The following is a 24,802-nucleotide window of genomic DNA, read 5'->3' as shown; positions in this document are numbered from 1 at the left end:
CTATGGTACGAAGCTGGAAGAAACTGGCTTTTACCACAGAGTTGACTTGCTTGTCAAACCTTAATGCAGAGTCAAATATCACGCCCAGGTTTTTGACATGTGGTTATAAAAGACGAAATTGTGGAGCATTTGGATCGCAGTAACAGGATCGTTCCGAGTCAGCATGGATTTACGAAGGGGAAATCGTGCTTGACTAATCTACTGGAATGTTTTGAGGATGTAACTAGGAAAATTGACAGGGGAGAGCCGGTGGATGTGGTGTACCTCGACTTTCAGAAAGCCTTCGACAAGGACCCACATAGGAGATTGGTGGGCAAAATTAGAGCACATGGTATTGGAGGTAGGGTACTGACATGGATAGAAAGTTGGTTGACAGACAGAAAGCAAAGAGTGGGGATAAATGGGTCCCTTTCAGAATGGCAGGCAGTGACTAGTGGGGTACCGCAAGGCTCGGTGTTGGGACCACAGCTATTTACAATATACATCAATGACTTGGATGAAGGGATTAAAAGTACCATTAGCAAATTTGCCGAGGATACAAAGCTAGGTGGCAGTGTGAACTGTGAGGAAGATGCTATGAGGTTGCAGGGTGACTTGGACAGGTTGTGTGAGTGGGCGGATGCATGGCAGATGCAGTTTAATGTGGATAAGTGTGAGGTTATCCACTTTGGTGGTAAGAATAGGAAGGCAGATTATTATTTGAATGGTGTCAAGTTAGGAAAAGGGGACGTACAACGTGATCTGGGTGTCCTAGTGCATCAGTCACTGAAAGGAAGCATGCGGGTACAGCAGGCAGTGAAGAAAGCCAAGGGAATGTTGGCATTCATAACAAGAGTTGAGTATAGGAGCAAAGAGGTCCTTCTGCAGTTGTACAGGGCCCTAGTGAGACCGCACCTGGAGTACTGTGTGCAGTTTTGGTCTCCAAATTTGAGGAAGGATATTCTTGCTATTGAGGACGTGCAGCGTAGGTTTACTAGGTTAATTCCCGGAATGGCGGGACTGTCCTATGTTGAAAGACTGGAGCGACTAGGTTTGTATACACTGGAATTTAGAAGGATGAGAGGGGATCTTATCGAAACGTATAAGATTATTAAGGGGTTGAACATGTTAGAGGCAGGAAACATGTTCCCAATGTTGGGGGAGTCCAGAACCAGGGGCCACAGTTTAAGAATAAGGGGTAGGCCATTTAGAACAGAGATGAGGAAATACTTTTTTAGTCAGAGAGTTGTGAATCTGTGGAATTCTTTGCCTCAGAGGGCAGTGGAGGCCAATTCTCTGAATACATTCAAGAGAGAGCTAGATAGAGCTCTTAAGGATAGCGGAGTCAGGGGGTATGGGGAGAAAGCAGGAACGGAATACTGATTGAGAATGATCAGCCATGATCACATTGAATGGCGGTGCTGGCTCGAAGGGCCGAATGGCCTACTCCTGCACCTATTGTCTATTGTCTGCAGTTGCTGGGCAAGGTGGGGTTTAGGTTAGGTTTTTTTCAGGAGGGGCTGGACCACCGCGTGCTTGAAACAGGTTGGAACAGTGCCAGTGGCCAGAGAACTGTTGAAGATAGAGAGGATGCTGGGACCGGCTATTGCAATGACATCCTTCAGAAGGGCAGTGGGGACAGTGTCAAGGGGGCAGGTTGCAGGTTTCATAGTGGAGACAAGCTTTGCAAGGGATGATGGAGTGACGGGTTGGAAACAGTCCAATTCAGATGAACAGACCAGTGAGACAGCTAGGTCACGGGTGGGAGGGGAAATATTAATTCTAATGTTCTCAACTTTGTTAGCGAAAAATGTAGAGAACCATGTTGGGATCTGCCAATATTTCCTTGCAAAGGTCACGGCCAACATCGCTGAGATAAAATCCAGAGAGTCAGTCTCAAATATTTCCATATTTAAGAATATATCTGTTGATTTTCAGATGGAGGAGAAAGACTAGTAAAAAAAACCAATACAGGCTTCCAGTACTTGTGACTTACCATGAAACAACATTCTTTCATTTGAATGGTTGTGATTTTCTTCAGACACTTCTTTTCTTCGATGTGTATATCTCTCCCAAAGTCTTTTATTGCACACCCTTTGAATCTGAAATCATTTTTTGTTGAGTTACTTCTTTCAATAAATAACACATAATACTGAGAGAAAATCAAAATTGATAAAGCAGACCTTCAAGAAATTGTATTTATTGAAGACTCCTCCTGCATGGCCACCATCCCGATGCTCTCTCACGGTACTTTGCATCTAGAACATGTTCATAAATCATTGAATGACCAAAGGCATTGCAAAGTAAGTACACTGCATATTTTAAGTACCATATAAAATAAAATTGTCACCTCTTCCTCCACAGATTGGAACTCCTTATCCTCTGGTAACAAATCAATCAGAATTGTACCACTGTTGGAATTGTTTAAAGTTAGATATGGGTTGATGCCTACATTTTAAAGAAAATAAATCAATTACTTTTATTGCTTTATGTACTTGTGTTTTGTTTCCAAATTGTATTTCTTTTAGCATTGTCAATTCTGTATTACTCAACTCAAACTATCTTACTTTTTTGTATAAATTCTACTTTGTTGCAGTTATCACAGTTAGTCCAAGGTATTGAATAATTTCAGTTTCTTTGTGCATTAGCAGTGCGAATCATCATACTTAAACATGATTGTAGCAAAAGGCCTAAACAAAGGACACGAGCACTGTTTAGAAATTGAAAAATATCCAATTAAATACACTATACACCGATCAGCCAAAACATTATGACTTGATGAGCCAAAACATTATGACCACCTGCCTAATATGCTGTTGGTCCGTGTGCAGCCCCATACGCAGCAGGGTGCGATGCACTGTGTATTGTGACACATTCCTCCCGTGACCACCATTAACATTTTCTATGACTTGTGCCACAGTAGACCTTCTGTCGGTTCGGACCAGACGGGATAGCCTTCGTTGCCCTCGCGCATCGATGAGCCTTGGGCGCCCAACACCCTGTCGCCGGTTTGTGGTTTGTCCCTCCTCGGACCACTGTCGGTAGGTACTCACAAGCCTTGCCGTTTCAGAAATGCTCTGACCCAGTCGTCTGGCCATAACAATTTGGCCCTTGTCAAAATTGCTCAGGTCTTTACTCCTGCCCATTTCTCCTGCATCCAACACATCAACTTCAAGAACTGACTGTTCACTTGCTGCCTAATATATCCCACCCCTTGACAGGTGCCATTGTAACAAGATAATCAATGTTATTCACTTCACCTGTCAGTGGCCATAATGTTTTGGCTGATCGGTGTATAGTTGCTCGGGGCAAAAAATAAGTAATTAATTGCCACTGGAGAAATCAGCAGCTAATGAGGGCTGGTGCACAAGGAGGGCTGCTCCATGGGTAATAACACAAGACAGGGTGTGGCTGTGAGGTTGAGCTATCAGGATGGGAATCAGTTGCTCCACTGCGGGGGATTGCAAAGGTGCTGACGCTGAGGGATCGCGTCAGCAGCTTACTGAGTGGGATTGTGGGAAGAGACCAGATTAAGACATGAATGGTTCTGTGGCAGGGTGATCAAACGGCTTGAGATTTGGGCAAGGGTCAAAAACTGGTGAAGTGGGAAGAAAGTGGACAAGAATGACATGTGGGGCCTGAAAGAGAGCTGGGTCAGCATAATATTTAACAGGGACTCACCCAAACTGGTTTCAAAGTGCCAGACTGTGCAGACTGACACACTGCCGACAGTCCCATTTAAGAAGAACTGAAGCAGGAATCAAATGCCATTAAGGCTTGATTCCACAATAAAGTCGAGACCCTTCTTCAGACCTGCACGTCACCCATTCCTTCTCTCCAGAGATTCTGCCTGTCCCGCTGAGTTACTCTAGCTTTGAGTGTCTATCTTCGGTTTAAACCAGCATTTGCAGTTCCTTCCAACACATAATATCCTTCTAAATTTAGAAGGATGAGAGGGCATCTGATAGACACATGTAAAATTCTTTGAGGATTGGGCAGGCTAGATGCAGGAAAAATGTTCCCGATGTTGGGGGAATGCAGAACCAGGGGTCAGTTTAAGAATAAGGGGTAGGCCATTTAGGACTGAGATGAGGAAAAACGTTTTCACCCAAAGAGTTATTAATCTGTGGAATTCTCTGCCACAGAAGGCAGTGGAGGCCAATTCACTGGATGTTTTCAAGAGAGAGTTAGATTTAGCTCTTAGGGCTAAAGGAATCATGGGATGTGGGGAAACAGCAGGATTTTGGGTACTGATTTTGGATGATCAGCCATGATCATATTGAATGGCGGTGCTGGCTCGAAGGGCTGAATGGCCTGCTCCTGCACCTATTTTCTACGTTTCCATGTAATATATCAGAGGCATGGATGAAGAAAAATAACAGATATTGTAAAAACTTAGAGCAAGCTTCTGATTTCCCATGATCTTATTTTGCATTTGTTGCAAACATGTAGCACAAAGCAACTTTAGTTCTACAAACAATTGTCATTCTGAGGTACTAAAGTATTAACCGAGACTTCTTTGGACATCATTAATGACCAAGTACTAATAGATGGAATCTATTAGTACAAGTAAGTGCTTCACCTTGCTGTACGGCCAAAAGACGTTCCACACCTTTGATGATTTTATGTCGATGCCCGTAAGCATTTATTCCAATTTCTTTTAGTTCTTTATGACCCATTTCAACCAATACATCCAGTGTGATCTGGAGAAGATTTTGAAATCAGTTTTCCACAAACAGTATTAAAAGGCAAAGCTATTAAAATAGTATAATCCTAAATCAACTAAATGCAATGAAGAATACCAAATTGATTGGAATGTGCAAATCTAACCCTGCAAATAAGTTGAAGATTTCATTTTTCCTGGTTAGAAGGGCATCACAATGTAATAGGTTCCCCTGATATGAGCCACTGTATATGGGTGAAAGCAAGTGTAGACTGACCGTTTCACACAATACGCGCTCTGTTTGCCAAAGCTGACTGGAGCTCCCAGTGGCTAGCAATGTATCTCCCCTTCCCACGCCGACCTATCTGCCCTCTGCATCCTCCAATGCCAGAGTGAGACACAAACTATAAGTGACGACGGATGGCTTGATTGAATCATGTATAGTCTTTCCACTGACTGGATAGCACGCAACAAGAATCTTTTCACTGTACCTCAGTACACGTGACGATAAACCAAGCTAAACTAAACTACTTGTGCTGCTACCTTCAGCAAGTTATAAACTTGGACTGAGAGATCCCTCTGAACATCAATGCTGCGAAAGGTCTTGCCATTAACTGTAACTCTCTCCTTAAATTCAACCTCCAAAAATGCATCACCTCATCCTTATTTGGGTTAAACACCATCTGCCATTTCTCTGCCCATTTCTGCAGCTTGTCTATATCCCGCTGTATCTTCTTACAGCATTCCTCACTGTCTGCAACCCCTTCCAATTTTGGTTATGGCAGCAATTTTACTCACCAACCCATCTACAAGTGCAAGTCATTTATACACATCACAAACAGCAGAGGTCCCTGCAGAACTCCACTGGTCATACCCCTATACTTCTCAAAGTGAATCACTCTGTTTTACAACTTTATGGTCCATCTGCACTCCCCTAATCCTCCCTCACTTATTTAACATACCTATATTCTCAAGGAAGACACAAACATGCCAGTTTGGCATTAAATTCAGATAAAGAATTTGAGGAAGGACATTCTTGCTATTGAGGGAGTGCAGCGTAGGTTCACCAGGTTAATTCCCGGGATGGCAGGGCTGTCATATGTTGAAAGACTGGAGCGACTGGGCTTGTATTCACTGGAATTTAGAAGGATGAAAGGGGATCTTATTGAAACATACAAGATTATTAAGGGATTGGACACGCTTGAGGCAAGAAACGGGTTCCCGATGTTGGGGGAGTCCAGAACCAGGGGCCTCAGTTTAAGAATAAGGGCTAGGCCATTTAGAACGGAGATGAGGAAGAACTATTTCAATCAGAGAGTTGTGAATCTGTGGAATTCTCTGCCTCAGAATGTAGTAGAGGCCAATTCTCCGGATGCTTTCAAGAGAGAGTTATATAGAGCTCTTAAAGATAGCAGATTCAAGGGATATGGGGAGAAGGCAGGAACGGGGTACTGATTGTGGATGATCAGCCATGATCACAGTGAATGGCAGTGCTGGCTCGAAGGGCCGAATGGCCCACTCCTGCACCTATTGTCTATTGTCTAAAGACGATTACTTGGTCTTCAAAATCAAACAATTACAGAGAAAATACACAATTCTGTAAACATACCTGTTCTTTTTCAAAAATATCACATAGATGTTCCAGGCCCAAATTCCTCAAAAATTGGTTAATAGTCATGTGTATTCCAGGAACTTTAATGGAAAAAAAAACACCCAAAAATTAGTAAACTATTGAATTCATATCTTCACAGACATTATATGTGCTGCCATCTTTGGAAAGTCAGTTTGTAGTTTGTAGTCAGTAAGCATATAATTTCTTACATCTCCATTACAAAGTATTTGGTCATTTTCAACGTGTAGTTTAAGATTTAAATTTCTAGATCCTGGAGAGAACCATTTCGATTGAAAATTGAATTCATATTGTTTTAACTGAATAACAGGTCTTCAAATTCGTTTTGTTTAAATTTATGATTTCCCTTTCAAAAGCTGCCTATCATGTTGCATTTTTACCAGTTTCAAAAATATTTTCTGGACAGGTACAGTAATTTATTTTACAAAACTCATTAATAAACACTCTATACTGTAAGTAAACTGCTCAAAAGTATTTTAAAATAGATTGCTAAACAATTTTTTTTAAATCTGGATAGAATTAGAGGAGAATAAAATTTGCAGACTTCAATGTTTTGGCAACATGAACTATAATTATCAAAGTCAGTCACGATAAAAAAAACATCCAACAGGAATAATATATTAATAACCACTGCACTTTACGTTTTAGATAGAAGACAGGCTAGGGATATTGCCTGCACACAGTAGCTTTTACAGTTACTTATGCACCTGTTCCTCAGAAAAATAACCAAGGTGTCACAAGGATTTATTCATTATTAAATGCTCATTAATGATACAAAATCCCTTACTTTCTTTTTTCTCGAAGTTACTGATTTCTTCTGCACCACACATGCTACCACTGGAAGTCAGCTCACAGAAGCCACTTGATAGATTGTCTAGATTACAGGCAACAGATGGATTTCCTGTATTTGATGGAATAGAAGGCAGAGACGTGGCTGTTGGTCCTGCTGCTTGTGAAGCATTGATAACAGCTTGGGGCTTGTAGCAAGACGGCAACACAGAAGGAGGCATTGCAGCGATCAGCAAAGCTCGGACATCGTCTGCCTGTACAACAAGATTGTTATTTGCATGTTTTAAATATCTCAAACTTTCCCAAAATGAAAATCTCAGGTTTTAATTTTCTCAAGAGACACAGTACACCTTATTGACCTTAGTCACTATTATAAACATAAGCACAGAATATAACTATTTTGACATCCAAAAAATATATTCTTCAGGAATTAACCATATTTATATCAATATTTTGCAACAATAAATTAAGATATCCTTTCTAAAAAATGGAAGTTTCTTTCTTGTTTAAACCTTACATCAGAAACTGCTTTTTAAATATTTGCTCAAGAGAAAACAATGACTGCAGGTTGGACACTGATTTTGCAGCAACTGATGGTCCACCCCACCCTGTAATCTGGACAAAATGACCGCAGCTCACTGGACATTCCATGAGCGGACACAGATGGCATTGCGAGTGGCAAGCACTCTTTCCCTCTCATGTCCCTCTCATCCCATCCCCAGCTCCCGTCTCCCCGGCCCTTTAGAACACCCTCTCCCAACTCACAACGTGCACCAGCGAGCCCTTCTTCACCCACCGAAAGGACACAAAGTGCTGGAGTAATTCAGCAGGTCAGCCTCTCTGGAGAACATGGATGGGCAACACTGGGACCCTTCCTCAGACTGGTTCAGTCTGCCGAGTTAGTCCAGCACTTTAAAACCAGGGATTGATTCCGCTGGTCTGCACCAGGGAGCCCTACATCACCGGTTCACACGGCTGCTGTTGCAGCTCACGTTGTAGACCCTGGGGACAGTGCTGTCTTCAGTGAGCCCCCACAGACAGAGTGCACTGGGTCACCGTGAGCTCCCTCCCCTCTCACCCGCTGTCACTTCTATGGTGGAGTATGTCCGCGACTCCAGGGAGAAGGTGGAGGAGGCGGTGGCAAAAACGCTGCCCCCAGGGGCTACAACGTGAGCTGCACAACAGCTGTGTCACTGGACTATGTGGAGGGTGAAGGGCTCGCTGGTGCCTTGCGAGCGTGGAAGTGGGGTCTGAAACGGGCTGTAAATGGCCGGGAGACAGTGGGAGCCGGGGATGGGTCGGCAAGTCATTCCATTCACATTCAGTTTACATTTTATATTCGTTGTATTTACGTTTCTGGCACTCCATGGTGCTTTAGAGACACAGGAGGGGGGTCATTAATGGGCCAGGGGTGTATTGTTGTTTCATTATACCATGGACTCTGGTGGTCCAGAAAAACAGATAATACGAAGGGTCTTGACCCGAAACGACACCCCTTTCCTTCTCTCCAGAGATGCTGCTGGACCCGCTGAGTTACTCCAGCATTTTGTGTCTAATCCAAAAAGGATTTGGAACAGCCACAAAATCGGTCTTCAACCTGTACTATAAGCTGGTTAATATTAGGAAACTATTGATAAAGTTACATAATAAATCTTTCGACTCTTACCCAGAAACATGTTACGCAATTAAGGTTGGTTAAAGGAAATCTTAAAATCCAGTCTTGTATTAACACATTCACAAAATTTCAGTCTTCCATTAAAATGCAAGAATGCACGTAATCGGATTTAAAGTGCAAAACGTTACAATGCACATTAATTAAAAAATTTAAATGTCAATTTTAAAGTTAACAAAGGTCACAATTCTAGAATGGATCAGATCCGGTCATTTTACTTTAGTAGAATACCTACAGTGATGAGTTCTAATGGAGTTTGTGCTTCCTGGTTTCTCAGAGTGGGGTCAGCTCCATGAGCTAGCAAGAGGGCGCATAATTGTGTCCTCCCTTTCTGGGCTGCTTCATGAAGGGGAGTGAAAGCCCATTTGTCCGTTGCATTTACACATGCATTATATCTTATCAATAATGCTGCGACATCCACATGCTGGAACAAAAATGCACACGTCAATTACTGAGCTGGAACAAATACTGCACTTGGACGATAGTATCACTGGCAGGCAAATGGATCCATCAAAAAACATTTAGGAATTCACGACTCAAAGCTAAACTTCAAAACTTTTCATTAGCACAAATTTAGTAAGTTTATTTTTCACGGAGGTTTTAGAACCAAAAGGATGAAGTGCATTTTAGGGCGGCATGGTGGCGCAGCGGTAGAGTTGCTGCCTTACAGCGAATGCAGCACCGGAGACTCAGGTTCAATGCTGACTACGGGCGCCGTCTGTACGGAGTTCGTACGTTCTCCCCGTGACCTGCGTGGGTTTTCTCCGAGATCTTCGGTTTCCTCCCACACTCCAAAGACGTACAGGTATGTAGGTTAATTGGCTGGGTTAATTAAAAATCTAAAAATTGTCCCTAGTGTGTGTGGGATAGTGTGGGGATCGCTGGGCGGCGCGGACCCGGGAGGGGCCGAAGGGCCTGTATCTCTAAATCTAAAATCTAAATTTTTCCTACAATAAATAAGTTACATTAAAGACATATTAAAAATATTTGGATTATGCATGGCTTATTAAAGTGCCACGGTTAGGTTACTGATATTTGGGAATAGGGATAACCGAGAACTCACTGAAGATGCAGTAACTACTAAACAGAAATTAATCCATGTGCACTGATTTGACCGTAATAGATATATTCAGCGTGTCAATCCAAGAATATCTACATGTGAAGTATCATAACTATCTGAAGTTTCTCAACTTGTCAAAATCCTAAGAAAATGAAGCCTCTTGCTCCTAACTCACTGGCTAGGAGAAACTCCATCATTCATATGGTGAAGCACTTTAAAATTGTTTTCTATTGTATAGTCATACAGCATGGACAATAGACAATAGGTGCAGTAGGCCATTCAGCCCTTCGAGCCAGCACCACCATTCAATGTGATCATGGCTGATCATTCTCAATCAGTACCCCGTTCCTGCCCTCTCCCCATACCTTCCCATAAGGATAGCCTCCGCTATCCTTAAGAGGAAACAAGTCCTTGAGTCCAATTTACCCATGCCGACCAACATGCCACATCTACTCTTATCCCATCTGCCAGTGTTTGGCCCACCTATCTATATACTAAAACTCTTGTTTGTCTGTTTGTTCCTGAACTACAGCCATAACGGTACACGATAGCGTGACAATTGTAGGCCCACCTTACTCACCGTCGACCCGTGGTCCTATGGAAGAGGTTTCATTGAAATCAGTGTTATATATTTAAAGTTATTCACATTTTTAAGTTTAAAAATCCACGCATGCGCAGTTGGGGCTCCGTTGATCTGGTACTTACGTAAGATGGCCGCCGCATCCGCACGTGCGCAGAACAAATGTGCCCGCGCAGTTGGGGCCCGTTGAGCAAGGCTCGGCCGCCTGTCTCTTGGGGGCGGGCAAGCCAGGGCTGGTGCTGGGGGAAGCAGCCGGAGCCTGGGCCTGGATGTGACCGGGTATCCGCGAGCCTGAGGTGGGCCAAGGGGAAAGGCGGCAGCAGCAGCAGCGGTGAGGCTGGGCGTTGGTGGAGGTGGAGGCCGAGGCCCGAGCCTGGCGCTGGGCCTGCCCTCAGCTCCCCCGTCCCCCCTCCTCTCCCCGGCCGGCTCAGCTCCTTTCCCATGCCACCCAGAGTCCAGCGGCTCAGTAACAGTGGGAGAGCCGCCGCCGTCTACCACTGAACATCCCCGCACCGGGACAGGACAGGACTCTTCCTTCCCTCACCACCCCCTCCTGCTCCCACTCCACCAATGGCGGCCGCCCAGGCCGGGTGGCAGGTTGCTATGGCAACCGTTGCTCCTGGGAGGGAGGGAGGAGGAGCGAGGGGGGGAGGAGGGAGGGGGTGGAGGTGGAGTGGAGGAGGGAGAGGGAAGTGGGGGGGAGAGGGAAGTGGGGGGGAGAGGGGAGGAGAGGCTGCTGCACCAATGCAGGCAACCCTAGGGAGGAGGGGGCAGGGGGAGGGGGGGGAGAAGGGGGTGAACGGGGGAGGGAGAAGGGGGGAGGGAGAAGGGGGGAGGGAGAAAGGGGGAGGGAGAAGTGGGAGGGAGAAGTGGGAGGGAGAAGGGGGGAGGGAGAAGGGGGGAGGGAGAAGGGGGGAGGGAGAAGGGGGGAGGGAGAAGGGGGGAGGGAGAAGGGGGGAGGGAGAAGGGGGGAGGGAGAGTAGTGGGGAGGGAGAGTAGTGGGGAGGGGGGGAGGAAAGGGTGCTACACCAATGCAGGAGTGGTTTGGGCCTAACGGGTCCACTAGGTCTAGTATCTTTCTAAACCTATCCTATTCATGTACCTGTCCAAAAGTTTTATTAAATGTTGTCATAGTACCTGCTGTAACGACCTCCTCTGACAGCTCGTTCCATATGCCTACTACCCTTTGTGTAAAAAAGGCTATCCATCATGTTAGTACTAAATCCATCCCTTCTCATCTTAAACCTATGGGGTCTGATACTTGATTCCCCAACTCTGGGTAAAAGACTTGTGCATTTACTATACAAACCCCACTAATGATCTGACATAACTCTATAAGATCACCCCTCATCCTCCTGTGCTTCAAGGAAAAAAGTCCTAGCTTGTTCAACCTAAAGTTGACGAAGACATCTTTCTCCCTCTGACTCAGGCCCTAGAGTCCTGGCAACATCCTCGTAAATCTTCTCTGCACCCTTTCCAGCTTAACATTGTCCCTACAGCAGGGTGACAAAAACTGAACACGATATTCATAACGTGACCTCACCACTATCTTGTACAACTAGCATAACCTCCCACCTTCTATACTTAGTACTCGGACTGACGAAGGCCAATATGCCGAAGGCTCACTTGACAACTCTATCTACCATTTCCAAGGAACAATTTAGATGGAACTCCTAAATCCTTCTGCTCTGCAACACTCACCCGATCCGACATTCACCGTGTAGATCCTACCATGATCAGACTTCCCACACTTATCTGTATTAACCTCAGCCCACCTGCCCAACCGAACAAGAGATCCTGCTATAATCTTTAACAACCATCGTTGCAATCTGCAATACTACCCACTTCAGTATCATCTGCAAACCTACTAATCATTTCTTGTACATCCAAATCATAGATATTGATCACAAACAGCGATGGGGCCCAACAGTGAGGCACATGTCTCCAGTTCGGAAAACAACCTCCCACCCTCTGCTTGCTTGTATGAAGCCCATTTTCTATCCAGTCGGCGGGCTCACGAATTTTAATGAAAGGTTTATTCAATTGAATATCTCTTGAAGAATTATTGGAGCAGCTCTCCTGCCAGCCACCAACATTTCCAATGGACACAATTATGTTTTGCCAAAGTTAATAAAGTTGAAGGCATCATTTTCTCAGACTGCTCTCGTGGATTCCATACAGAGTCCAATGGGAAACACCAATTTCCCCATAAAGCTTTCGCTAGGCAACTGTTTATTTAAAACTTGAATTTTGGTCCATTGTCAGACAATTGATAGCTGGAATCTGTCAACATATCCCTGCCTACCAGAATTCCTACCAGAAATTTCTTCCTCACACTTGCTTGGATAAAATTGCACCTGTCACCACTAACTTTCCAGTTGATCCAGACATATACGAAGACAACAATCTTAGTTATCAACGGCTCTACCAATTTTACTGTCACCTGCAGACATAGTAATGAGTTAGTTTTAGCTAGGTTTCCTGCACATAGACCATCGTAGAAAATAAGGTCGTCTCAATAAATAAATACAGGACAGATACATACATCTTGATCTTGTGACAGGATATACATTAGAATCCAGAGAGCACCAATGGAATTAACAAATCACAATTCTTAGCCATGTTTAGAGAAGCCGAATCCAAATAGCGTAGATACAAATCAGAAAGGGATGTTGACCATCTATCCTGAAGTAACATTATATCTACAACAGCAGATATATCTTGCTCCTTCAGAAGCAATTGACAGAAACATTTCCTGCTATCAAAAGCGCAAATGGATTTATACTGCACTATATGTCATCTTACCCCATATGAAGCAGCATTATGTAAAGGTATCAATCCACCTTTATCCTGAGCATTCACATCTGCACCATGCTGCAGCAGATATTCTGCAACTTCGAAATTGTTATAACCAGCTGTTAAAACATAATCACAAGTTATAACCAAAAGATAAAGTCACCACATTGTCAAATAAAATTACACTGGTATTTGAAATAGCAAGTTGAACAGCTTCAAACAAAATTGTAGACAATTTTTCAAATATTCCTCAGCAGCGTTGATTGGTACAATCAATTTTTAAACCGAAGAGAGGATTACAAAATTAAAAAGGTATCACAAAATGCTGGAGTAACTCAGCGGGTCAGGCAGCATCTCTGGAGCGAAGGAATGGGTGACGTTTCGGGTCAAGACCCTTCTTTAGACTGATGACCTCCATCAGTCTGAAGAAGGGTCTCGACCCAAAACGTCACCCATTCCTTTTCTCCAGAGATGCTGCCTGACCCGCTGAGTTACTCCAGCATTTTGTGATACCTTCGATTTGTACCAGCATCTGCAGTTATTTTCCTATGAAATTAAAAAATGTACAAAACTTGTATCTTCAGGATGGAGTGGGTGTTAGAGTACTGAATGGTCTTCTCTGAAGCCAAGGGTACAGTTCCCATCTTCCAACTTACCTCATTGAGGTCTTTTTACTTTTTTTTCATCTGCACTTTCTCTGTAACTGTATTCACTATATTGTTCATTTGGGTATTTTTCTGATTTGCATCACCTGTTATACTTCCGTATTGGTTTGATTGTCCTCACATATAGCATGACTTGACTGGGTAACACACAGATCTGGTTACTTTTTACATAACATAATACAGAATTTGGACCTATTATTCTATGGGAGTGCTAATTCCACTCCATTACTTTAACTTAGAAGTGGACCTTTGTTATGGACTTAACCTCTCCCAAGTTCATCGAGTAGGAAAAAAAACTGCAGATGCTGGTTTAAATCGAAGGTAGACACAAAATGCTGGTGTAACTCAGCGGGTCAGGCAGCATCTCTGGAGAGAAGGAATGGGTGACGTTTCGGGTCAAGACCCTTCTTCAGACGGCAGCATTTTGTGTCTACCCAAGTGCATCAAGCTCCATATTCCCTGCACCATGAGTACAATTCTTTTCCATAATTCATAATTCTTAGAATTCTTTTCTTACTGGATTTATCAATGATTTATATTAAAATTACTTAGATTTTAAACTCCTTCCTGGTTTGTTCTTTATTTCACTTTAAATGGCCAAAGTGTAGACCATTGCCAGAAGGTGATCTCAGAGTAACTTATTGGCTAACAATATTTTAAAACCTGATGCTTAATTTTCAAAACTTTTGTCAGGTCGTCTAAAATAGATTTTCCAGCATCTCAATTCTGTATTAAAAAATCTAATAGGATCAATGTGGTGATAATGAGAAATTAAAAAATAACTTTAGAGAAAAAAGTCGAATGAGTGCATTGTTCTTCAAATTTAAATGCCCAGATACTTTGCAAATTCTGAGTTAAGGACAGTTAAAAACACATGCAATATTCTATATGCACATAGAAAACAAAATATAGATTTAACAAAATCAGACCTGCTAAATGCAAGGGTGTTGAATGTCTTCCCTGGGTGTCTCTGCAGTTCACATTCTCTATTGTGCACAATTTCTTCACCCTGGCCACACACCCCTTCTTTGCAGCATCAAGTAAGGCAGCATCGCCACTCAGGAGGTCTTGAATGTCGACGTCTCCATCCTTTATCAGATCTAATGCTGTATTTCCATCCCGGTTCTTCTTAGTTGGATCAGCGCCATGCTAGAATTTAGTTAGAATAAATCATGAATATATTTGCCAATATTATTCACTCCATTAGCTGAAATGTACAACTATCAGTTGGATCCCAGGACTAGAGGGTGTGAGCTATAGGGAGTGGATGAGGAGACTGGGACTCTATTTCTTGGAGTGCAGGAGGATGAGGGGTGATCTTATAGAGAGGTGTATAAAATCATGAGAGGAATAGACACACAGAGTCTCTTGCCCAGAGTAGGTGAATCGAGGACCAGAAGACATACTGTAGGTTTAAGGCGAAGGGGAAAAGATTTAAAAGTAACCCGAGGGGTAACTTTTTCACACAAAGGGTGGTGGGTGCCAGAGGAGGTAGTTGAGGCTGGGACTATCCCAACGTTTAAGAAACAGTAGGACAGGTACATGGAGAGGACAGGTTTGGAGGGATATGGACCAAACATGGGCAGGTGGGACTAGTGGAGTTGGGACATGTTGGTCAGTGTGGGCAAGTTGGGCCAAAGGGCCTGTTTCCACTACATCGCACTACAGCAATGAAATCCCACTGCAGCGTGGTTCTGGAGGTGTTAGCAGTTTTGTAACATCTGTCCATATAACAATTGGCTTTGATTCTGTAGCAGATGATTTAATTCCAAGGGTGCGTAAGGTTGTAAACTCACAACCAAACACAATCCTGTAATATTAATGTATTTACTGCATTGTTAATGTAATGTTAATGTATTTTGCAATCTGGAGTCTTTTCCCAGGCTCTGCTTTTTGTTTGGAAAGTTGAGGCTCGGCTTGTGAAAAGAGTTCCAATAAATTTAGTAGAGGTCATCATTGAACCTGGTGTCAGCTTTGTTAAGAACACCATTTCAACATACAATCTGACAGTAGAGGGCCAAAGTGAATAAGTGATGCACTGCCTGAGATACTACATTTTGAATGAGATGTTAAACGTCTGGTCCCACTGCCTGAGGAATCACTATATTTAAGACACACTTGTATAGGCAAGTAAATGGGCAAGTCCTGGAAGAATACAGACCTACTGCAGGCAAATGGAGTTTGTGTCAATGGTCAAAATAATCAGCATAGATGTGGTAGCAAAAGGACTAATTTATGTGCTGTACAACTCTAAAAATGACCTAAGTTTTGTTTCTGAAATATGCTGTTCAATTTCAAGTTTACGCACAGAACCACAAACAAACATGCCTTTGGTGTCATGCTGATAGCAACAAAACATCAACACTCGTCTTCCCTTCTCAATCATGAGCTTAACTTTTGCTGTTCTCAGATGTCAACTTGTTGGCAGGTGTTGCCCTGGTGCTAAATGATCGCACTGAATGTCATATGATGGGCAAGAACAAGCCCTGCTACAAAAAGGCCAAAGTATAAATTGATAGCTGGCAACGCCATTCCCCAGGTTTAGCTGATGTTTCAGCCTGAGTGTTGATAAATTGTCCTTGACATGGAAAAATAATCAAGTCAGATTACAGTTCAACATGTTAAAAGCAAAACCCCACAGGAACACTACAGTATCTATACAAAAGCTGACGGTTACCTCAGGCTGATCCTGCTCTCTTACAGCTATTTATTTTTCTTTCAAATGAGTGGACTGGCATGCAATCCAATGAGTGCAGCCAGGAAATCACTGCTGGATTTTGAGACTTCCACACTCATGCGGAAGTCTGCATCTGTCTAATACTTATGGATGACCAAATAAATGCCTGCAATTTGGCCAAGAACTGCTGTCATCTGTCCAGAGTTTTTGCTCTGAGATTTGGAATTTTAAAATCTGAAACAATACAGTAACCTTAAAGGGGAGTGTGTGCAAATTGGACAACCAGCTGAATATCATTTTGTGACCAAGTAGATTAAAGAGTTATTACTTAGACACAAATTGTAACTCAATTGTATCCAAATCTGTGAAAAGCAAGATAGAATGCATAAAGAAACCAACTTAAAATCTCCAATACTAAAGCCTGAAGGAATGTCTCTTCATTGTAAATGCAGTTAGAGATGAACAGACAAATTCTTAAATTTTCCCTTAAATTTAACAGATTTAACAAATTTAAATTTAGTTGAGAACAGCCAGTCACTAATCTAAATCCCACTTTTCAGCAAGATATCGTTGTAGCCCAGTTCCCCGAAGACCAGAGGATATCAGACAGATGCGTCCTGATTTCCACATTTAACTATTTAGGTGACAAAACTTGTCAGATTTAATAAAGTCTCAAGTAATATTTCGACATGAAAATTCAAGCCATTTGAATAGACTAACTTACTATTAACAAAAGTTTACAAATTTCATATTTTCCCTTGGCAGCAGCTTCATGTAAAGGAGTAAACTTCCACAAATCAGCTACGTTAACCACTGCACCATATTTAACCAGCAGCTCTGCCACTTCATAATGTCCATAGGAACAAGCATTGTGCAAAGGAACCAAACCTCTGAAAGAGATAACAAGGACAAAATACTGAAGTGAGAAACAGAGGTCTAGAATTTTCAGGAATTATTATCATTCTGACCAAAAGGTTCAAATACATTGAGCAATTTCAAACAAGTAAAGTTGAACAAAAGGGTAATTGTGAACATTGAATTCACAATACAGCTAGCCGAGTGGCCCCCATGTAATCTTTGTATCAGAAATTGAAAATTATTTTAAATATTGTCTTTTATAACGAACAGCTACCCTTTAACGTCACCCCTTTTATCATTGATCACTCCTTTGGAAGTCCAACAAAACATCCTGCTAGATTAACTAGCAGAAGTGTAAGGAGAAACGGGACAGGCAGCATCGTTGGAGAGAAGGAATGGGTGACATTTCGGGTCGAGACCCTTCTTCAGACTGGATCAGTTCAAAGAAGGGTCTCGACCCGAAACGTCACCCATTCCTTCTCTCCAGAGATGCTGCCTGTCCCGCTGAGTTATTCCAGCTTTTTGTGTCTATCTTCAGTTTAAACCAGAATCTGCAGTTCCTTCTTTACACATAAAGAGAAACGATTTGGTATTACAAAAATATTAAAGCTCGTCCCTCCAGGAATTACAATCACAATTGGACATTTCAACTGATAAATTTAATGTAAACTTTTATGACGAACTAATTAAATTATGCATTTATTGTCGATTGCTTCCAATAAAATGGAGAGCCTTAGAAATTAAATATTACCCTTTGTCTTTGGCATGAACGTCAGCACCATTTTCTAACAAATATTCCACGATAGATACACGGTTGTAACCAGCTGCAAAGTGGAGTGGGGTAGACTGGCGGCCTTCTACATCTCTGCAGTTTACATTCTGAAGAGTGCATATTTTCTGAAAATAAAAGTATTTATTCTTTATTCATGCAAACAGTTTTGGTTCCCCAAGGGCAATGTGCAAAGGCAAGAAACCGCAAACAGCACTGCACAAAGTCTAGAAGCTTGAAATGTGGTTGTGACACTGACTGGGAGAACACTTACACAGGCATCTGAGCCCCAGAACCTTGTGCTATGCTTACACATCTCAATCCCACTCCACAGTCTTTATAAAATGTTGTGCAATCTTGTCTGAAAATGAATCAAGTTGATTTGATATTATATTATTTGCTTCAATGGTCTTTTTCCCCCATGCTTTATGACTTTTGTCTGCTTGCAACTTTGTGTGTGCACTTCAGCTGCATCATTTGGAAAAAAAACTTTCTCTTTGTGATTAAAAACACTTTTGATTAGATAATCAACATTCCTGAACAGCCCCATTACCTCAATGAAGTTTAAACTATTTCTCAAACAACTTGACTACTTTCAGAGAAACATAGACATTGAAAAATAGGTGCAGGAGTAGGCCATTCGGCCCTTCGAGCCAGCACCGCCATTCAATATGATCATGGCTGTAAATCAGTACCCCCGTTCTGGCTTTCCCCCTATATTCCTTGATTCCTTTAGCCCTAAGAGCTAAATCTAACTCTCTCTTGAAAACACCGTGAATTGGCCTCCATTGCCTTCTGTGGCAGAGAATCCACAGATTCACAACTCTCTGGGTGAAGAAGTTTTTCCTCATCTCAGTCCTAAATGGCCTACCCCTTATTCTTAAATATTTTATTGTGCTAGCAACAACAAAAAGGCTTGGATTACTGGGGGAAAAGAAAATTACCTTGACAGCATCCAGGTCTCCACTTTTGGATGCTTCCAATAGCTGTCTGTCAGAAGCACAATTTCCAACCATGGCACCTATTTGGGAAGACGGGACAAAATGGTGTAAAACATTTCTAAAAATAAGCACAAGCTCTGTACAAAACAACACTGCCTATTGGCTTTGCTTCTACTCCGTAATATTGAATAATCCATATTATGAAATATGTGGAGGCAGATAAAAATAATAATCGGTAGCAGTGATGATGCTGGGCTGGGGAAAGGGAATGATGATGGTTAGCAACATCTGAGTGAATAAAGTGGAAAGTTACAGATGACATAAACATAATGCAGGGTTTAGCCTGTGAGGTTGATAAAGGGAGTTCTGAACATTCAGAGGTGAAGGAGCTCTGGATAAGATTTGGTAATTTTCAGAGGGGAAGGCAGAGGGAAGTCACAAATCAGGAGGATCATAAAGTCTCTTCAAGATAATGTAGCTCAATGACTGAAGCCTGAGCAATTTTTTTCTGATTTAAGGGAGGAAATTGTGGTTGGTGTAGAATGAGTATTTGGACAGATGAAGATTTTGGTCTTGCCACTGTTGTTGTCTACGTTGCTCCCACCGCCCACCCCCAATACATAAAAATAAAGATAGTACTGCTGACATTAATCAGATTGCCATGAACAACAACAGAGAAGGGAGTCCCCTTTTCTGGAGGCAGGGTACAAACTATTAGGATATTTGACAAAACAGACAGGCAACGGCATTGAACGATTGGAATACAGAACAGAACCCATTAACTAAATTTCTCTACCTTGTAAAATCTGCTGCACACTTTCATTACCCATCTGTGATGCAGTGAAACCGTGAAGAGATACTACTAATGAATCAGATCCAGCAGCCAGCAAAAAGCGACATGTGTGATGATGGCCACAGCGTGCAGCCCTGTGTAAAGGTGTCTGGCCAAGACTGTCCAGGGCATTCACCTATTAATCATAATGAACACATGAATACTTTATTATCACATGTGGCAAGTTACAGTGAAACTCATTGCTTGCATTCCCAAGGTATGCAAATAGTCGCCACATAAAGGGCATTTTTCACAGTATCCACACCATGTCTCCCTTTGTTCTCCACCTCCTCCCCCTCCCCCTCCCCCACGCCGGGTCCTCCTTTCATCCACCTCCTGGCAGCTGCATCCTCACTTCCAGGTGGTCCATCCTCGTCCATCAACCTCCCCACTGTCACTGCCAGACGCCTCTGTGGTGCCGACCCAGGCCCCGGCCGCGGGCTCCGTTGAATGTTATACGGTGATTCACAGATCTCACTTTCAACACTGTCTGCTTAGACCAATCTGCCTATGCGTCATGTGAATGGGACAAACTTTACAAAAATCATGTGATAAATCATGATTATATTATACTCAAAACTTATGGTATAGAAACGGTACATACCTTTGCATCATTTTTTATGAGCACTTCAATTATATCATTATGGGCCTTTTCTGATGCCACATGGAGGGGTGTCAGGAGGCTAAAGTAATAGTTTAGAGATACGTTGAAGAACATATATAAACATGCAAATCTTACAACATAGTAAAATTTCAAAGTAAAATTTTCCAAATCATCTTACTCTTTTGTCTTTTCATCGACATTAGCTCCCTTTCTTAATAGTAGCTCAACCACCTGTTTTCGTTTTGGATATGGAGAAGCAGCAGCAAAATGCTATAAAGTTAAAAGATTCTATTACATTGAATATTTATATATTCAAACCATCTAGTCAAGGTATGGACAAATGAAGAAAGCTATATTTGTAGATATAATTGATTTTTGGAGTACAAATGAAGCACGATGCTATCCAACAAAATTATTACAAACAACTTTCCAATAACAACTGCGGACATCAGACTAAAAAAATTGAAAAACTGTTAAACTCCATGTCTAAATAATTATGCAACTGAGATAAATAACATTTAATAAAACTTTTAATTTCAAATAGCATAAAAATCAAGCTTGGACAGAGCAGAAGTTATTTCTTTTTTTTTTTAATGGGTCACATGGTTATGATTAAAAGGTGCCATTATATAATTTTACATCAGTTTGAAAGCAAGGGGTTCCATTTTTTCCCCCATTATTTAATTGAAACATTAATTGAATTAAATAGTGGCTTCAACAAAGGTTTAATTTTTAAACAAAATTATGAGCATCTTGGCTTACTTCAATAAAAATATTTCCCTCATGGCTTTACCAACCAGCTATGATTAAAGAGACTGTGTAGGAAAAAAACTGTAGATGCTGGTTAAAATCGAAGGTAGACACAAAATGCTGGAGTAACTCAGCGAGTCAAGCAGCATCTCGGGAGAGAAAGAATGGGTGACGTTTTGGGTCAAGACCCTTCTTCATTCCTTCCATTCCTTCTCTTCAGAGATGCTGCCTGACCTGCTGAGTTACTCCAGCATTTTGCGTCTACCATATAATTAAGGTCACATTTGCTCATTAGTCTTAAAGACAAATGGATTAAGATTTTTATGCTTTTCAAATAACCTGAATAGCTTAATATCTTTAGTTCATCCTTAGACACAATAATGTTTCTGTATATTTTTATTATAAAAAGAATGGTTGAATCCAAAGTGCTTTATGATTTCATTTAACTGAAATAAATAAAATGAGGGCAGAAGAAACCAGAGATGAACCAGTATACAGCTTTCAATTCTCACCAGTGCGGTTTCATGAGTCTGAAGATGCTTGAAATTCACGTTCTCCAAGGAAAGATGTTTTTTCACACAGGCAACATCTGCTTCTTTTGCAGCCTGCAGTAATGAATGCCCTTTGAACTCATCTAGAAGTGTGAACACAAATTGACATGTACAAATATTAAGATTAATTCACATGATATTCCTAAAATCCCATGTTTTAAAATAATAATAATAATAATAATAATAATATATAATAATAATAATAATAATAATAATAATAATAATAATATTCATTTATTGTCCTTGCAACGAGTACAACGAAATTAAAAAATAGCCAATCCTGACGGTGCGTACAAACATATATGCAATAAATGCAAAAACAAATAAATACATAAATACAATTAAATACAATTATATTAAGTACAAGATTTTTTAACGGTGTTGCCTAGTGCAAAGGTAGTGTTCAGTTCTCGTATGGCCCTGGGGTAAAAACTGTTCTTAAGTCTGTTTGTTCGGGATTTGATCGACCTGAAACGTCGACCAGAGGGCAGATGAACAAACAGACGGTGGCCGGGGTGGGATGGATCTTTTATTATTTTGCCTGCTCTACTGAGGCAGCGTAGTCTGAACAGGTGCTCCAGGGAGGGCAGTGAGCAGCCGATGATCTTCTGGGCCATCGTGATGACCCTCCGAAGGGCCTTCCTGTCCTTTTCTGAGCAGCTGGCATACCATGTGGTTATACAGTATGCCAGCACACTCTCGATGGAGCAGCGATAGAAGGACAACATGAGCTTCTCCTGCAGGTTGGTTTTCCTGAGGATCCTCAGGAAGTGGAGTCTCTGCTGTGCCTTCTTTACTGTGGTGATGGTGTTGGTAGACCAGGTAAGATCCTCTGCGATGTGCGTACCCAGGAACCTGAAAGCTGGTACCCTTTCCACACAGACCCCATTGATGTAGAGTGGGTCGTAATCTCCACTGGTTTTTCTAAAGTCAATTATAAGTTCCTTTGTTTTGGAGGAGTTCAGGACCAGATTGTTCACTGAACACCATGCTGCCAGCCTTTGGATTTCATCCCTATAGGCTGTCTCATCTCCTTCTGAGATGAGTCCAACCACAGTCGTGTCATCCGCGAACTTGATGATGGTGTTGGTGGGATGGGTGGGGGCGCAGTCGTGAGTGTAGAGGGAGTAAAGGATGGGGCTCAACACACAGTTGTTCTTGCTATTCAGATAGCAAGAAAGAATAAATTAAAGGCCAATTATTTCAATATCAATAGCACAATAAAATGCACCGCTATTTTAACACTGGTAACATGCTAACGGGACACTGATCAGATCAAAGCATGTATATATAGAATTAACTCAAATTTACAGAAGGCCTTTTCCTGTTTTGAAGATCATTGACCTGAAACATTAATTTTGTTTCTCTATTCATAAATGTTGTCTGATCAGTTATTTCTTATTTCCATTTTTAATTACAGAAGACCAACTTTGTTTCACAAATTATAGTATCTGGAGATTGTAATTAACAGAGCAATGGGATGTAATGATGTGTTTAATTTCTTGAAGATGGTCATGACGGAGGTTGAGATCCCCAGGCAGAGTCCCCCTAGTCCTCACCTTCCACCCCATCAGCCGTCGCATACAACACATAATCCTCCGACATTTCCGCCACCTCCAACGGGATCCCACCACTAGCCACATTTTCCCATCTCCACCCCTTTCCACCTTCCGCAGAGACCATTCCCCCCGCAACAGCTCTCTGGTGAACTCATCCCTTCCCACCCAAACCACCCCCTCCCCAGGTACCTTCCCCTGCAACCGCAGAAGATGCAACACCTGTCCCTATACCTCCTCCCTCGACTCTGTACAGGGACGCCGACAGTCCTTTCAGGTTAGGCAGAGGTTCACTTGCACCTCCTCCAACCTCATCTACTGTATCCATTGTTCAAGATGTGAACTCTTATACATCGGCGAGACCAAACGCAGACTGGGCGATCGTTTCGCGGAACACCTAAGCTCAGCCCGCGTGAACCAACCTGATCTCCCGGTTGCTGGACACTTTAATTCCCCTTCCCATTCCTACACTGACCTTTCTGTCCTGGGTTTCCTCCATTGTCAGAGTGAGGCTAAACGTAAATTGGAGGAACAGTATCTCATATTTCGTTTGGCAGCTTACAGCCCAGTGGTATGAATATTGATTTCTGTCATTTCAGGTAGCCCCGGCATTCCCTCTCTCTCTATCCCTCCCACACCCAAGTCACTTCTCATTTACACCCTACAAACGGCTCACCAACCTGGCCTGCTTCCTTTATCATTGTTACTTTTTAACATATCTTTCATTCATTGTTCTTTATACCTCCACAATACCGTCTATATCTCTCGTTTCCCTTATCCCTAACCAGTCTGAAGAAGGGTCTTGACCCAAAACGTCACCCATTCCTTCTCTCCAGAGATGCTGCCAGTCCCGCTGAGTTACTCCAGCTATTTGTGTCTCTTTGGTTTAAACCAACATCTGCAGTTCCTTCTTACACACATGTCCTCTGCTCCCCAGATGTAGGATTACGTTATGAATCTGTGACCAAGATTCCTACCACAAGAATCCACGCATGCATTGGTTAACACCGTTGGTGGAATCCTTGTCTTCCTTCCACCCATAAGCTCTTCAGCTCATGGACTTTCCGTAGAGCCTGTCTCTCCAGGTTCCTGTGGAGCAATTTGTTTTCCCTTGAGCTGTGATGGAGCTTTATTTCCAGCACCTACAGTATTTGTAGTAAATTATCTCTGATTTCCTAATTATTCTCATTAAACCCACACTGAGGTTTTCTGGTAATGTAGCTGAGAGTTCCTCACGTGTTAATTTATCATGAGCTTCAAGCACTGCAGCACTAGTTAATTGGGGACAACACTGACAGTATCAGGCAATAATTTTCTTGCACTGTTGCACTTGGGGCTAAGGTGATGGAGGTAACAAGGATATAAAGTAGTGATTTTTCAAGGCTGAAGTACAAGCCTCCTTAGCACACCCATGACTTCCAGTGTTGGGC

The 24,802-nt window shown here is 42.3% G+C and overlaps 1 protein-coding gene across 3 annotated transcripts in view; it reads right to left on the bottom strand.

Moving 5' to 3' along the window:
• The window catches only part of LOC144601520 (poly [ADP-ribose] polymerase tankyrase-2-like), a 68,423-nt gene that overhangs the window by 4,487 nt on the left and 39,134 nt on the right, over positions 1 to 24,802 (bottom strand). For all 3 annotated transcript variants that reach the window (XM_078413745.1, XM_078413746.1, XM_078413747.1), the window contains 16 exons: positions 21,778 to 21,899; positions 20,694 to 20,785; positions 20,516 to 20,594; positions 19,876 to 20,047; positions 19,083 to 19,159; positions 18,121 to 18,266; positions 17,236 to 17,401; positions 14,764 to 14,983; positions 13,179 to 13,288; positions 8,969 to 9,157; positions 7,060 to 7,315; positions 6,252 to 6,334; positions 4,562 to 4,682; positions 2,330 to 2,427; positions 2,163 to 2,237; positions 1,976 to 2,081 (listed from right to left, as the gene is read on the bottom strand). In XM_078413745.1, the coding sequence (XP_078269871.1) occupies positions 1,976 to 2,081; positions 2,163 to 2,237; positions 2,330 to 2,427; positions 4,562 to 4,682; positions 6,252 to 6,334; positions 7,060 to 7,315; positions 8,969 to 9,157; positions 13,179 to 13,288; positions 14,764 to 14,983; positions 17,236 to 17,401; positions 18,121 to 18,266; positions 19,083 to 19,159; positions 19,876 to 20,047; positions 20,516 to 20,594; positions 20,694 to 20,785; positions 21,778 to 21,899 (2,112 nt within the window). The remainder of the gene's footprint in view (positions 1 to 1,975; positions 2,082 to 2,162; positions 2,238 to 2,329; positions 2,428 to 4,561; positions 4,683 to 6,251; positions 6,335 to 7,059; positions 7,316 to 8,968; positions 9,158 to 13,178; positions 13,289 to 14,763; positions 14,984 to 17,235; positions 17,402 to 18,120; positions 18,267 to 19,082; positions 19,160 to 19,875; positions 20,048 to 20,515; positions 20,595 to 20,693; positions 20,786 to 21,777; positions 21,900 to 24,802) is intronic.

Source organism: Rhinoraja longicauda, chromosome 16, assembly GCF_053455715.1.
Source record: "Rhinoraja longicauda isolate Sanriku21f chromosome 16, sRhiLon1.1, whole genome shotgun sequence".
Taxonomy (NCBI): Eukaryota; Metazoa; Chordata; class Chondrichthyes; order Rajiformes; family Arhynchobatidae; genus Rhinoraja; species Rhinoraja longicauda.
Note: the sequence above shows the minus strand (reverse complement) of the source record. Positions and strands in the feature narration are given on the sequence as shown.